Below are 16,490 nucleotides of genomic sequence, written 5' to 3'. Positions count from 1 at the left end.
GACATCACAGGCCTTTTGCTCATATGAGAAAACATGTCTTTTTTGAAAACATGAAAAGGGATGTACAGTACTCCAGAGTCTCTATGTCTCCAAAGGCCTCCCTCTGTGCACACACTGTTTATAACAGCTCCTCTGTCACTGGGGTAAGACAGCCCTTTATTAGTCTGGCTTCCTCTTAACTTATGCCTTGACTTCAGTGTCAACTACAACTGTTTACTCTGGCTGAATTTTCTCTGCACAGATGACCACATTCATGTAAAATTCAGTAGTTTTGCACATCCACCAGCTGACATATGAATGAAAACCACAGTAAATTTGCCATATCTGCTTCCCAATGTAAGTTGAAACTTGCCAGCAGTGAAAATGGGCACAGCTCCTGTTTAGAATTATAATACCTTCTTTCTCACATGCTAATACTGGTATCTTCCAGGGCTCTAGAGGAACCCCTGTTCACTACACTTCTTCTAGGATCTGTAAAAATTTTAGTAACTTCAGAGTAGGAGTACAGCTCAACAAGTAGAGTGGCACAGGTACCTAGTCTCCCACTCAGCAGGAGTTGGGTATATATTAAGAAAAGAGAAGAAATAGGTTTGCTGTCTCATTAACATTTTCTTTTTTAAAAATTTAAATTCCTATCTTGTTTTGAATTAAGATGAAGAGTCCATTTCTCACCACCATCCAAGTGTTGGTTTCCTCTCCCAAGTAAAAAGTGATAGGACAAGAGGAAATGGCCTCAAGTTGTGACAGGGAGGTTTAGAATGGATATTAGGAAAAATTCACAGTAAGGCTTGTCTAACAATGGAACAGGTTGGCCAGGGAACTGGTCAAGTCACCATCCCTGAAGGTATTTAAAAGATGTGTGGATGTGGCACTTAGGGAGATGGTTTAGCAGTGGACTTGGCAGTGCTGAGCTGGACTCAATGATTTTAAAGGTCTTTTCAACTTATATGATTCTATGGTTTCATTGAAATACTTCCTGTTGATAGTTTAAAAATATTTTAATTCAGTTTCAGTGTTTATTCTTCAAATAAAATCAAAGAAACAGAAACTGAGTTATTTAAGCTATATAAGTGGGGTGTTTCTCACAACTTCAAATCTTTTCTAATGCAAGCACATGCTAATTTGAGCGTTTTGTCCAGTTTGACCCTGTTCTGCAAACAATTTCAATGAACAGATGCTTCTGGCAAAAACAATTCATTAAAAAAATTCCCCAAACCTCTAATGTACATCTCAGAAAACAGACACTGATCACTTAGTTATAAAAACCTGGCAAGCTGTCTTTCTCTTTTTTCAGAAGCTTCAGTTTCCACAAGCGCTCGGTTTTACAAAAAGCGGTCATGCACATCCAGTTCCACCCTTGAGTAACTTCTAAACACTTCTGGCTTTCCTCACTCTATGTTTACCTTTTCTCTCTGTTGCAGCCCCAGCATGTGACTCCTGAAGGAACAGGAGCTTGAGAGATAGTCAAGGCCACAGAGAAAACCAAAGAATCAGCATGTAAAGCCAACAGTCAGTTTTAGCAAATGCTGCACTGGGAGGACTGTTTCTGACATACCTGTGGGGACTTGTGCGAGCGCCAGCTGTACTGGTGACTGTGGAGACTGGCCAGCAAAATATTTTCATCAGTATCCACCTGGCCAAACCGCAGTGTCTCTTGTGTGTCATTACACATCACGAAATGGCTGAAGACTAACTCCTCTGCCTCAGGGCATTGGTTCTGGAAGGAAAGGGATATGAAAGCCAGTAAGAATCAGTAAGAATTTGGCAGCTGCCTGCCCAGTGGCGACTGTTACAACACAGAAATACAAGATCTCTTCAATTAGTTTTGGTCTCACAGCACTCTACTCTCTGCAAAATATAGTGTTTAGGTTGACAAAATATATTCTAAGACTTATCATATTTTACTTTACGTTTCTGTACAGCAAATCTTAGATTTAAAACTACAATAAAGACTAAGCTTCCTAATTTGGGTAAAAAACTTCGACGAAATTCAATTCTGTGGGAATTACTTGTCACACAGGGCAGACAGGGCACTACAAACTGAGCAGGGCATGAAGAGCTTTCTCCATGCTTGACAACTGATCTCTAAGGCCAACAGGTTGCACTTCCTTCTCCCCAGCTGCTGCTTCTACTTTGAAATGTTGCTGTGGGTCAGCAGAAGAAGACTCTCCCTTGATACCACAACACTTGAAAAGTCAACTAAAGAAAAAGCAGGAGACATGGGGAATGTATTTTCATAGGTCCATGAGGCTAGTTTGAAAATGCACCATGCAATTTAAAAGGAAAAAAAAATTATCAAGGGTTTTAAAAGTATTTCAGATTTTACAATATTTTTTCTCCAGCCTGCAGTATCCTTCCATCCCCTCTTTCTGCTTTTCATCTGGTTGGTTGTCACTCTGTTGACACAGTGAGACTATATGATAGTCATAAAAATTACCAGAGCTACAGCTCCTGAAGGCACGAACTATAATCCCCTATATGGGAGAGGTCAAAGTGTGACTGATAATTTGGTTTGGAGATCATCTCTCATATATTTCTGCCCTAGTCACTACTGGGCTGGCACCTTCCACTTACAAGCAACCATCTAGCAACCATAACAATGACTCAAAGAAAAAAAAAAAGTAACATTTGGATAGTCTTCACGCAATTTAATGAGTATAACACAAGGAATTCATCTTCTTGTGGGTTTTTTTACCTCTTTTTGACCCATCTTTCCTAGTACACACACAACATTTTACTGTTGGTTGGTTTCCTTCTTCATAACATAACCCAGCTGGTCTCTTCTCATCCTTTCTTCTCATGACGTTTTCTCTAACTTTTGGAACCTCCATGGTTTCTGAGAGCTGTTTCCCCTCCTTGCTCTCTCAGTGGACCTTTTAAATGGACCTAACAAAGCTAGCACCTTCCCTGTCTCTAATCATACGAGTCTCTTAGTTCTTTGATAACAATGTGCCTGGATGCCTGCAGAAACTCAGAGATCAAACAAGAGGGAGAGAAATCTTTCCTCACAGACCCCTATGGATCCTCAGTCATTCATGAAAAACTGTCTGGTACACTACTTGTAGACCATTGCTGGGTGATGCACATGGAAGAGTTTTTCTGAAAAGCGAAGTGTGCAAGGTACGTCCAATTGAGCATCCTTGAATGCATGTCCACTACCGTTATCAACTTCAGAGTGACCAAAGATGAATCACAGAGTGGTTGGGGCTGGAAGGCACCTCTGGACATCACCTATTCCAAGCCCTCTGCTGAAGCAGGTTCACCTAGAGCAAGTTGCACAGGATTGCACACAGATGGTTTCTGAATATCTCCAAAAGAGACTCCACAGCCTCTCTAGACAACCCGTGCTCTGTCACCCTCACAGAAAAGATGTTTTTCATGATGTTCAGATGGAACATCCTGTCTTTGAGTCTGTGCCCCTTGCCCTTTGTCCTTAATTAAGGCAGGTTGCAATTCCCTTCGTAAAGGAATATCAGAATGATTGGCTGGGAGTGTTTGTGCAAAAACTATTCATCCAAGGAGTATTTAAGCATGAAAATATTTAGATTAAAGGTTTCTCCCCAAATTTCATTAATTGTTTTGCATAAGATCAGGTATCTTCTGTGAAACGAGAGTTAGGTAAGCACAACCAAAACTGCACACTTCTTCTAAGCAGCAAAATTCATTACAGAGAAATATGTCTGTATGACATTCAGTAGCAGATCTGGGTGTGCTAAAGGCTGACATTTACAGTGCCACTTCAGAGTGTAGAGTTTATTTTGGCATTTTCTAATGGAGGATCTATGACTTTTTACTGTCAAGTTGCCATACCCACATACCCATAAGTCTACCACAAATATATATATTTTCCCATAACAGCTTTGCAAAATGTTCTTTTTAAAAGGGAGGATTTACTATCTACAGAGCTAAGTATGTTGCTACAGTCAAACCTAGATCTAACCCCAGGGGAATTTAAGAAAAGGTTTTTCTTTTACTCCAATACATTTTCTTGCTGATTACGCAGAGACTGGAAGAACAACGCCAGAAGGTGATGAACTTCCTTCTTTTTACCTTACTAACTAACTTAGTTTCAAGTAAGTAAACACAAACTGTAGGTTCTTGCATTTTCCAGAGGGAAAAGAGAGTCCAGCAAGTTTTTGGCATGCATAGAACTCCTAAATTGTGCTGGAGGAATGTTATCCCATCAGGAATTATTAATAGACTTCCACACATTTGCTGCTGATGAATGACTGTCATTACTCATTAGTCTTAAATGCTAGGTTTGCTACTAGAATCCAATGCTTTTAACAGTAACACTTCTCAAAGTTAAATAAAAGAGATATTTAAAACTCAATTTTATAACAATTCCAAAGTTTTAACCCAGGAAATACCAAATTTTGCATAATAAGGCATTGGTCCATGCTGCCAGGCTTAAGAGAAAGCTACAGATGCCTCAGGTCTTGGTAATAAGAGATGACTAAAGGATAGTCAAGGAAGCTTGGGGATGCTTTAGCTCAGTATGGCAACTATTCACTGCACAGGCAGGGTTCTAGGCAACTTTATTCTCCTTGCAGTAAAGACAGGAGATTTTTCCCAGATAGAATAGCACCCATGCTTCTTGATCCCTGAGGATGTGCAGCAAGTTCTTGCACCCATCACAGGGAGATGGATTCCACATTGCTACTGAAGTCTCACAGTAGAAGCTTCTACAGGGTAAGCAGAAAGGGAGAAAATAAAAAGTCAGCAAAGAGAGGCAGTGAGGAAATCTTGATTGATAAAAGAGAGTTTAGAGAAACCAGGCATAAAAAACCCAAATAGAACTGGGCCATTTGTGTGGCAATGATGCTGAAGGGCTGAATGATGACTCCAGGAGCAGAAAACACCTAAGTGTGGACTAAGAAAAAAATTCCCTCTGAATAAAAACAGCAAATCAAAAGAATCAGCAAAAGATCAACAGCCTGAATCAGATACAGACTAGGGTCAGTTCCTGGGGGACGATTTCTTGCCACTCTTTAGATCATTTTTCAGCTGTTCTTTTCTCTCAGAGAAGCCTGGAAAGTGTCTCTCCTTTATTGGGCTTTCAAATATTTTGTGAATTCTATTCAGAGAGGGGGGAAAGCATCCTACATAATACTAGTCACCAGGTTTTCCCTAGTCATTCAGGACTTTCTGCTCATGTCTCAGCTCATAGCTATTTCAAAGCATTTCTGGATCTGGAAAAAAACCCCCCGATCATAAAAGCCTAGGCCTCTTTATATGCACAAAGTTATTTTCTTTGTACTTCATGAGCTACCTAAGACTTCTGCAAGCTGTTTCTCTCCCTCTCATGTCTCTCCCCCACCACACTCTCACCTAGTAATGTTTTTTGGACAGAAAATCTTTAGCAATTTCTTATCTCCCTTGAAGTTCCTCTAAGAGAAAAGAACATTTTCCATAGGATTCTTTAAACTTCATTCTCACAGCGATGTCCTGCCATTATCAGCTAGAAACTTTCTGTATCCTTTTCCTTTGTTCTTTGTGCTTATGGTAGAAAGATGGGGAAACTACTGTGATCACAAGATGTCATTTTGACTGATCCCAGCTCATTAAGAAAACTTATGCAACTGCCAACAGAAAGGTTAAGCACCATGCAGACCTTGAAGAAAAGATGTTCTAGTGGTTTAAAACAGGTTTAAAACAGGAGCTTTTGTAACTTCCGAGGAGTTTAGGAAAACATTTGCAACGCAAAACCACAAAGGAAAAGCTTTTTCCCAGGAATAACATTCAGTACCATACCTGGGGAGCTGCTTTCTCAGTTGACCCTTTGTCTCTAGATACCATAAAGCACTAATGCTGTAAACAATTTGTGAAGGCTTAAATGCCCAAATAAAGGAAAAAATCACCACATCCTTCACTCCACTTATATTCACAGGAGACATGCATTTTCTATCTCACTTGATAGTCTATGTGTTATTACTAAATAATAAAACTAAATTAATAACAACCTTGAAGTTCCCTGCCCAGTTCTTTAATTATTAAACCCATTACTCCAGCTTTGCATTTAGATGTTCATTAGCCAGTTACTGTTTGTATTTAAATAGGGATTTCAGATCAGACAATGAAATATGTCAAAAGGGGAAACTGTTTTCTAAAAGTGCTAATCCTCTCAGATTTTCAGCATGTGATTTAGAAGTATAAAGCAAGTTGTATGCCTTGTGTTTTTTAGGTTCAATCTACTTTCAAGATGTTCACCATTACTTAAACAAAAAAAACCCACCGAACTCCCTCAAAAAAAAGAAAAAAAAGAAAAAAAAAAGAAAAAGAAAAAAAAGTCAGTCTATATCTAGGAAACAAAGACACTGACAGAGGTTTCTGGTAATCCTGAACTCCTGACCTAAAGGTGCAGGGCCAAATTGTTTCATGCTTCATCTGTCTGTCTACCGACTACAACATCACTTGTTTCAGATATTAACCCAGTAAAAAGTATGTGGAGAATTCAAATAACCTTTCCTGGTTATTAAATTAATGCTTCTAGTTGCAGCATTTATACTGCATTTTGTGTGAACAGCAAACAACAAACAATGCCTATTATTGTAAAGTTTATTCCCTCCCCATGCAGTGCATGCCAACCTCCTAATCTGGAGGTAAAGTCACATAAAAACCATCTTGGCAACAATTAATTTAATAATCCATTTTGAACCCACTTATGTGTTAACTGTTCCCTAATTTCAAAGCAATGCAAGTTTTTAATCTCAAATACTCAGGGCCAGATACCCACCACATCAGAACATGGTGGCAAGCACCCTTGACATGAGAGGAAACGAGAAAATTACAGCAACAATTACAGAAGTATATCCTCCTGTGGCTCATGTTAACATTGCCAAATCCATGTATAAATCAGTACCAACTATTCATAGAATGTACCTGTCAGCAATATACTATGCGACATATGGCTCTACTTAATCAAATATACAATTCCATTTTTTTCAACTCAGAATATTCCTTCAAGGCAGAGAATAGTCAGTCAGTCACTCACACTGTGATGTGGTTTAAAACATTTAAATATTTATGCACCATATTTTATTTATATGTATAGCTATGTCTGAGAGATCTTTTTTTTCCCATCCTAAGAGGAAGCTGACCTTTCTGAAGGCCATTTTGCAGTAGTTGCCACACATGTCTTAGATGAGGGAGTAGTACTAAGTCAGAAATATTTTGGGTTTAAACAGCCTATCAAGGACTCCCTTATACTTTCTATGTTTGTTTTTTATTAAAAGCATTGTTCAAAATATGACAAAAAACAGAAATTGGAGCTACAAAGATTTTTGTTCACATTGATATTTGAGCCAGCTGTAAAGATTTAAATCACACTAGATCTTGTTTTATGAATGTCCTTTTGCAACAAGAAAACCATGGAATGCCCTTAAAAAAGAATTTTTTGATATAAAACAGATGTTTTATCCTTTTTGGGGGCTTTGTTATTGTAGTGCCATGATAGGTAATTAATTCCCAGGCTCCACATAGGTCTTCAGGCAGATGAAGAGAATGATTTGATTTCAAGGCTGTAGTAGAGTAAGGGAATTACAGGCCTTTGAGGGGTCATTGCAGAAGCAAGGTTCCTTATACTGGGACTGGCTTCAGCCATTAATGCTGCTTGCACAGAATGTAATGTGAAACTAGTGTTGAACTTCAATAAGGATGGAAGTGGTAGCTGGAAACAATATGCTCTGGTGCTCAGACTTTGCTGTGCTTACATATCGTGTCTCACTCACCTTTTCATAAATGCATGGAATATTATGCATTTCAAGACCAAGATTTTGATTATTCTGATATAAATTCATGTAGTTTCTCTGAAGTGCAAGCAGTTTTGGCTACCTTTACCTTTACAGATAGCAAACACTGTCTCCTAATTTTCATAGCTATCACAGAATTAATGTTTATTAGTAAAAACCACTTTCAGTATAAGGTACAGCTTTTATATCTTGGAATATTTTCAATGAATGCAGTGGTTATTCTAATTTGCTATTAAATTAATCACAATAGCTACATTCTCACTATTGCATTTGCATACCTGCTGCCAGGCTTGAATTGCTGTATTTAAAGAATGAACTGCATATTGGCCAAAGTTGATGAAAATGGGGTCAACCATTATTGTGCAGTCCAATAGCCTTCTTGCTGTGCTGCTGGAAATAGCAATCTGTCCCCAGATTTTTAAAGGTTTCACAACATTCTGCAGAGTCACATTTCGACACTCCAAAAGTTTACAGTCGGCTTGAGTTGAAAACTGGATCTCCTGGAACACCGATTCATCGTTCCACTGACGAAGATATACATGAGGCTCATCAAAGGAAACTATCATGTATTCTAGTTCAGATGGCATGTTCTTATCAGATAAAAATGGCCGAAGAAACTTTGGTGGTGCTGAAAAGTGAAAGAAAAAACAAGATTGGAACATCACAATCACCGCATTCTGTATGTTTTTGTAAATTGTGTGTTAACTGCTTGTACATAAGATAAAACAAATAAAATTCATTAAAGAGTCGACATTTCTGAAATCCGAAATGAATGCTGTTCACACTGTTTGTTAGATGTAAAATAGAATTGTAATTAATAACAACTGCAAACAAAAAGTATCTGCAAACCAAAATCTTTTCATGGTAAACAGACCAGCCACCAAACTGCTTTATCTACACACTGCTCAATACTTCAGATTGCTGCCTATTTGGAGCAGAGACCATATTTCTGTGAGAATTTTGGCTATAGTAGATGTCTATGATATTCCACACACAGCACATTACGAACACAATAACAATTAGCATTATACTATTTGCTGACATGTGACAGTGCAGGCTAACAGGCTCCACAATGGAAGTTGTCTTTGATGCAATTATGGACAGCTCAAGACCACAAACCCACTGAGATGCAACATATTAACCCATAACACTAGAAATGAAACAAAACAGTATCCTGAGACTAAAGTATGAGAAATATATCATAAAAAAGATTTTATCGCCTTCATTGAAGTCTCAGTCCTGCAAAATGCTGAGCATTGAGGCAGCAGACACTGCAAGGCATGTATACCACTTGTGTAACATGAAGCATGCGAATATTTCCACTGATGTTATTATTTACATTGCTGGAACTTCTCACATGCTTAAAATTAGTATATGCTTTAGTGCTCTACAGATTTGGAACCAAAACACTCATCTCTATCCAGGATCAAGCCCTATTATTCTACAAAAGAGTAATAGATACAGTAAGTTTTGTGCTCCCTTGGTGTATAACAGCACAAAGGAGCCCCAAAACTTAAGGCCTTTAGATGCTATAACAACAGCAACAACAGCACAAACTCAGTCGCTGTTAAAAAATGAAACAGCTGGGTTTGATTTTAATCTGATTTTTGCCTTTTCCAGTATATGTACTTTTAAAGACTGAGCATCTGGAATTGGAGTGCAATAGTGAGGAAAATTATGTACTGATAAAAGTAGCTGATAGACAAGAAATTATTTGCTAGTCATTGAATGTCATTTTTGGTATGATTTGATAATGAATGTATTATAATACTTGCAAAAACACAAAAACTACTCACAAAGAAAGCTGTCCCTGTCAAAACTATCCAAGTTTGCCCATCTTCCACAGAAAGCATTCCTGGCATTTGAAAATCAGACAATAATCTAAAGATCTCTTGGAATGTATTTGCCATTAATGCAATGACAGAGAGCACTGAACCAAACCATATGTAGCTCCAAAAGTGATCATAACTGAAATGACAGTTAAATCTGTAGTTCTCAGAACTCTTCCAAGGAATTCTTACTAAGGGGGTTGCAAAATCTTCAAATATTTTAGCAGGACTGTTAATATGCTGGAAAATGTAAAAGATCAAATTCATTCACTAAGATGGCTCAAAAGTGAAGTGGCACCTGCTGTCACTAATCAGACTATGGAAAACAGACGGCTTCTACAGTTACCCATTCCGGAGGCAGGAAGGGGGCTGATCAGCCTCACTGCCTACCGTATGTACTTTCTCAGTGCACAGAAGTCATCGGTTTTACCCTGGAGCCTGTACCACTGGTGGCTGTTTGTGATAATTTATTTCAAGAATGTCTGTTTGAACGAGGAAATGAGGACTACAGACAGCAAAAGAGTGGTTAAGCAGCACGTATGAACTATATGCTTTTACTATGCTACACAAAGGAGTACATACCTGTGCCGAGTTGATCAAGATGATGGCATAGGTGGACTTCCAAATAGGTAAACTGGATCATTACACTTAGTGATGGCACAAACCAAGGAGTAAAACAGGAGTCAACCCTGGTACAGGCTGCTAATGCCGTGGGGGTTACAAGCTGATCACACGCGCTTTGGGAGCCAGATTCACTTTCCGAGCTGTAGAAGGTAGATAACAAAGTAGTACTTTCAGGACTTCCAGGATTTTACCACTTTATAGTAGGACTTGATCATGTTCCATGCTCATTTGCTGACACAGACAACGTCACTGTTTTATTTTAACTGCTAATGTCAGTGTCTGTACTTTTTGCAAAGCAGAACAGAACAGACAAGATTGCAATCCAACCACACTTTTATCACACTACACTTTCAATTTACAAACATCTGAACCACCACAACAATACATATTTAGAGAAAACAAAACCCTTATACACCAGGTATCTTTAATTGTTGAAATAGCTAAACAGCTGTTTCAACATTACTTAAGCTATATGAATGAGCTATGAGTTAATCTGGTCAAGAGAATGATTTTTCATAAATTTATAAAATTACTTCTATACTTCTATGTCCCTGTAAGCTTTATTTCCTTTGTTCTTCTCACTCTACAATCATAATTTAAAAACAATCTCCAAGTGTTATAAGCTCACCCTGGAGCCCTTTACTAGCATCTATTACAACATATTAACTACACATTTATAATGCCATGCCACTGATTTTTTTTCATAGTTGTGCTCCTGACGCCATGAATTTCCAAGAATTATCTTTCAGCCTTTTGAGAGAAACTAACACTACATCAGAATTCTACAGGTTGCTAAGACACCACTGAAGTACAAATAAACTTTCTAATTTAAGCTAAATCTATCCTTATTGTTCCTTATTCTCACTGCTTTTGAAGTTTGGCACTAAAGAGTTGTAGTTTAAAAGTTTAGACTTGATTCAAGAGAATTATGTCCATGTCCTCAGTCAAATACTGTCTTTACTTTTCAAATAAAATTAAATGAAGGATAAACTTAAGGTGAACTTAATATTTCTGTCAGAAAGTCATCAGCTTTTATAAAGCGCCACAAATACATTTTCATTGACATTTTCAAGATATTTTAAATTCAAACAGAAGTTTAAATTTGACAATTGACTTTTAAAACAAAACGTCTTATGCTTTCAGGACCAAAATTTTCATCATGCAATGTGTTTTACCTCAAAATTATGCACAAATATAGTAGATACTAAAAATGTTCAGCTACGAGTGCATGGAGTTCCACGGATAGGTAAATTTATCAGTATTTTTTTGTGGTACAGTAACTATCTAGCACAGTATTTATTTATAGAGCTTAAATCCAACTTTAGGTTTGTGGACATAAAATACTTATGCAGCAGTAAAACCCAACTAAAATTAGCCAATTATCAAAGAATCGTGACAGGATATTAAGAATGGACTAGGCTGGTAAAGGATGAAGCATAAATTACCTAATTGGAATTTTAGCTGCTTTCCTGTGCTTCTTTACTTCTTCAAATTGTCAATTTACATTCAAAAAATGGTGTTTATAGGCCTTTTGAGATAGGCATCTTTGGAAATAAAATTATTCTTTGTGTTCACATGATAAAATATTTATGGAACTGGACCACAGTCAGAGAAGTGAGATACTTTTCTTTGTTTTGCCACGGATATTTCTTAGATTGTCGGAACAGAGCATGGAAGCAAATCTGAAAGGACCAAAATTCATATGCTGATTTAGACAACGAAGTACTTTAGGATCTATGAAACTGGTTAATTCTCTCAGAATAATGATTAATATTTAAAGATTTTTTGCTCATTGCATTTTGATTAGAAACAGAAGTTCAGGAAAATATAAAATGAAAACGGAAAAATGGTAGATGGGCGCAGACAAATGCTAACCAAACTGTGAGGAACTTTAAAAAAAAGTAATTGCAGTTTGATATTCTGAATTAAGACTTAATTTGCATGAACAGTTGTAATGGCTGTAAAAAGGAAGGACATTTATTTCTGAAATTTGAGGTTTATTCTGAAAATATATATATCTTTTCCTCAGAAACCTATTCCTCCAGTCACCTATCAGTGACTCAGCATTTTTATTTCTTTTAATATGCTTTGGAGATGCATATTTTCATAGAATAAAAAAAACCCAAACAAACCTCTCCAATTTTGCATTTAGTCAAATTTTATGTACCTGTTTTTTATTTATTGAGCATTTTACTGTGGTGGGACCTTTGTAATTTCTCAGTCATAACCACAATGATCACAGAGCAACATGACATGCTTGATTCAGAGGGAAATGTGGCAGGAACTTCACACTAGGGAGATAATGTAAAGTATTTACCCATATTTTGCACTAGTTTGCTGCCCCACAAGCAGCAGACCAAGTGGAGGTAATATTCTGGAATTTAAAGTGTTGGGAACAAAAAGATTCAAAGCTGCTTTTTGTTTCCTCATGGAGAGTCATCTTAGAAACCAAAAAGGCTCACCACTGAAACAATTCCTACAAAATTCGGAGTCCAGCCACATGCTTGAAAACCTAACCAGAGAGAAATGGCAAATGAGAGTGGGACAATGTTGCTCCATGGGACAGAACTGGCCTTGCACCCTGTCTCCTGCTAGGGAGGGACAAGTGCCAGCAGTGACAGATTGAGAGGAGCAGGACAATGCTTGCTAAACCACTTAGAAGGAAAAGGTACTCTAAAGAGAGAAAATAACTTTCTAGAAAGCATCTGAAAAGAAACACAATGAGGACTCATTCATCACTCTTTCCCTATCTGCTCAGATTTCGTTGAAGTGTAATTGTTTTATCTGTGAGGAGGTCAATTTGATTTTTACTCAACCAGAATCCATATTCAGAATTATAGCCCCCATGTCATTATGAAAATAAAAATATAGTAACAGTATAAATCAGTTACAGTACATGTACTAAAAGTAGCAACCAAACTACTATTGTATTTTCTTAAAAAAACTCAACTGTAATAAAAAATCATAATATCAAATGAACAGGTTTTAAAGAGGGACTGTAGCCACTACCATGACTCTCTGATTTTAAATTAAATCCCATTTAAATGTTTTGCCTAGGTAGACTTCTGTCAGACCTGTAGCACTGCCACTTTGACCTTGCACAGAGCACAGAAATCAGACACAGTCCTTCATCTCATGCTGTGCACAAACACAAGAGAAAGCAGAGTTAGCTGAAAACACAGGGAAATTTCTACTAAGTCTTGGTAAACAACAGTAGGAGCATTAATATCAGAAGTAGGTGTGATTATGAAATCAAAATTTGTGCATGAAGTGAATACTTTATAAAAACACCCTCACATTTCTCAGCTGCCTTGGAGCTGTGTGGATCATCCATGATTTTTCACCTTCAGAGAAAAGGAACAACCAGCTTCTACTGCTTTGTGTTTGGCACAACATGTTGAGGGATGGGTGTAGCAAAACCAGAAGAAATTTTAAATAAAACTGACCTGACCAGAATTTTATTTTTTTTTCAAAATCCTGGGAAATATCAGAATTTTTAAAATGGAAAATACCCATGTTTGAATTAATTATATAAGTTATGATATTCACATCATGCAAAGCAGTTCAAATTCAATATATGGCAACTGGGAGCAATGACTTAGCAGTGACCTGCATTATTCTTGTTATTTTAAGAGTGGAATATTTAAACCGAAACTGCCATTTGTGATGAAACTACAACATGGGAAAATATCCACTGGGAAGAAGAAAGAGACCACTTAACTCATTTAATTTATGACTCAAATGCTGGTCTGAACCCAAATTTTTAGAGGTCAAAATCCAGTACATCATTTACTTTGAAAAAAAGCTAAAACAATTAGCAAGAAATATGATCATGATTCTTCACTTGAATTTTTAAAAAGTAGCAATTTAAGCTTATTTAAAAGTTTTGGTACTTGTTTCATGGTTTGTATCTTAAGGCATTTTCAATTACTATTTTACATTAGTATGTCAGTAATTATAGAAATACTGTTTAAATTAGACAGCAGATGCACAAATATATAAAATATCTTCTAACAGAACCCATTTAAACAAAAAATTATAAACCCCTCCCAACCAAACCAGGGAGGGGCTTTAATGTCTCACCAACCAAACAAAGCTTCAAAAGTAATTTCGAATATGATTTGTTAGTCCTGTAACATGAAAAACCTCTAAAAATAATTTACTCTGTGACTATTTCTGTGATCATTTTCCCGTGATAAAACCCCCTACTTTAAGGTCCTGCATAAACAGTCATTTATGCCATATATGATTTATTTCATAAACACTGTCTTATATCCCCAAAGAGACGCTAAATTATTTCACTTAGGACTTCAGATTTGTTCATTCATTGATTAAACATTCATAAATGTTCATTCAAACCTTATGCATACATGAAATAATGAACAGGCTACAAAACTCTTAAAAACAAACAACATACACATATATACTATGGCCTTCACCAGATAGCTCCTTGATTTTTATACTTCCAATTTGTTCCTGATCGATCTCAGAAAGAGCTTGCATACCACAAGATTTGGATCATGACATCTTTGCACATTCCCATATTCATTACTGGTTGATATACTTCAGCCTGCCAGCTTCTGGCTCAACATATCAGCTGAATCCACATCTTCTCACAAACCCTGTCATTTTCTTGTTATATGAACCACATAAGTTTCATACTTTATAACTGATGTTAGGAATCAATAATAAAGTACTTAAAACACAAGGGATCAGCTCTCTGTTATTAATAATTAGCATATCATAGAGGTTACCACCAAAAAAAACCCTTGCAGAATTTTAAGGAAATGCTATTATTATTACGCAGCAGCTGCATGCATATGGCAACTGTTAGAGTCTGATCCAAAATACAACATCAAACTAAGAAAATAAACTTCAACAAGACTAAGCATTTTTATGCTTTTACACAATTAATAGTGAATTAAATTTTCTAATCAATCATACAGTTGCTGCATGTAATTAATGTCAAATTATCAGGAGCCTCCAGGAAAACTGAGATTCAACTTTTATACAGCTTTTGTTTCTTGCTCTCGCAGATCCCTCAGCATTAGAATTTGGTCGTCTAACTCAGCACTAGCCTTAAGCAAAGTGCCTTGTGGCTCTTCTCACAAGTCTGTAAAATCTCATGTTAAACATTTGTTTTAGGAACAAGTCTAACACTGAAATTTACCATGGGCATTACATGGGCAGTGTCTCTCTCAAAACCAAAAAAGTTTGTGATTTTTTTGGTCAAGTTAGAATCTAGAACACATTTTAGAGTGCTTGGTGACAAGAAACAACCCATACTGGCAGCAGTATGTTTGTTTGATAAAGCCAGAGTTTCAGCAAAGTTACTGCCAACATGGACTTCCTACATGCTACTAGGGGTCTAGAAAGGCTGGCCTTCTCTGCAGGTCCACAGTATCTGTCACCACCTCCTAATAAAGGCTTCCTTTTAACAGAATATGATCCTTTGGGGCTTAACCATTACCTTAAATTTGTTCCATAGTGGTAACTATATGTATTTCAGTGCTTGTGCACTGTCTCAAGACCTCCAGGTCAGTGACATGTGACTGCCATGTTTTCTCTGTCTCCCAGAAAAAGCCAGTGTGCTTCAAAAACCCTAGGTCAAAGCCTTATCTCCGAGGAACAGCTCCTCTTATTCTGATCCACTCAGGAGCACTCCTGACTGGTCAGGATTAATTCTTCCTCACCGGTCCTTCCTGCAGTTGTCCTCAAGCAAGTTTGCAGTGCAGCCTTGTTTCAAGTTAGTGTAGAGAGATCAGCTTGAATTTCTATTATAGAACCATGGAACAGGTTGGGTTGGAAGGGACCTTAAAGACCACAGTTCCAACTGCTCTCCCATGGGCAGGACACCTTAACTAGACCAGGCTGCTTCAAGGCCCATCCAGCCTGGACTTGAACACCTCCAGGGATGGGACATACATAACTTCTCTGAGCAACCTTCTTCCAGTGCCTCACTACTCTCTGAGTAAAGAATTTCTTCCTAATATCTAATCTATCTAACCTGACATCTTTAAGTTCAAATCTACTCCCCCTTCTGCTATCACTACATGTCTCTGTAAGAAGTCCCTTTCCAGCTTTGTATAGGTTCTGGAAGGCTGGTCTAAAATCTCCCCAGAGCCTTCTCTTCCTCAGGTTGAACAACCCCAGGTCCCAGCCTGTCTTTATAGAAGAGGTGCTCCAGCCCTCTGATCATCTTCATGGCCAGCCCACCAGGAGGTCCACATCCTTCTTACATTTGGGGCCCCAAGAGCTAGAGCAGTACTCCAACATGCCTCCAAAC

At 37.5% G+C, this 16,490-nt stretch overlaps 1 protein-coding gene across 3 annotated transcripts in view; it reads right to left on the bottom strand.

The window, feature by feature from the left end:
• VPS13B (vacuolar protein sorting 13 homolog B) overlaps positions 1-16,490 on the bottom strand; it is a 428,152-nt gene that overhangs the window by 44,694 nt on the left and 366,968 nt on the right. For all 3 annotated transcript variants that reach the window (XM_051785196.1, XM_051785198.1, XM_051785197.1), the window contains exons 41-43: positions 10,163-10,344; positions 8,030-8,379; positions 1,556-1,717 (exon numbers count right to left, since the gene is read on the bottom strand). In XM_051785196.1, the coding sequence (XP_051641156.1) occupies positions 1,556-1,717; positions 8,030-8,379; positions 10,163-10,344 (694 nt within the window). The remainder of the gene's footprint in view (positions 1-1,555; positions 1,718-8,029; positions 8,380-10,162; positions 10,345-16,490) is intronic.

The sequence above is a fragment of the Manacus candei genome, unplaced genomic scaffold, assembly GCF_025592945.1.
Source record: "Manacus candei isolate 608988 ecotype Guabito, Panama unplaced genomic scaffold, ASM2559294v1 h1tg000019l, whole genome shotgun sequence".
In the NCBI taxonomy this organism is placed as follows: domain Eukaryota; kingdom Metazoa; phylum Chordata; class Aves; order Passeriformes; family Pipridae; genus Manacus; species Manacus candei.
This window is presented reverse-complemented; position numbering and strand designations above follow the sequence as displayed.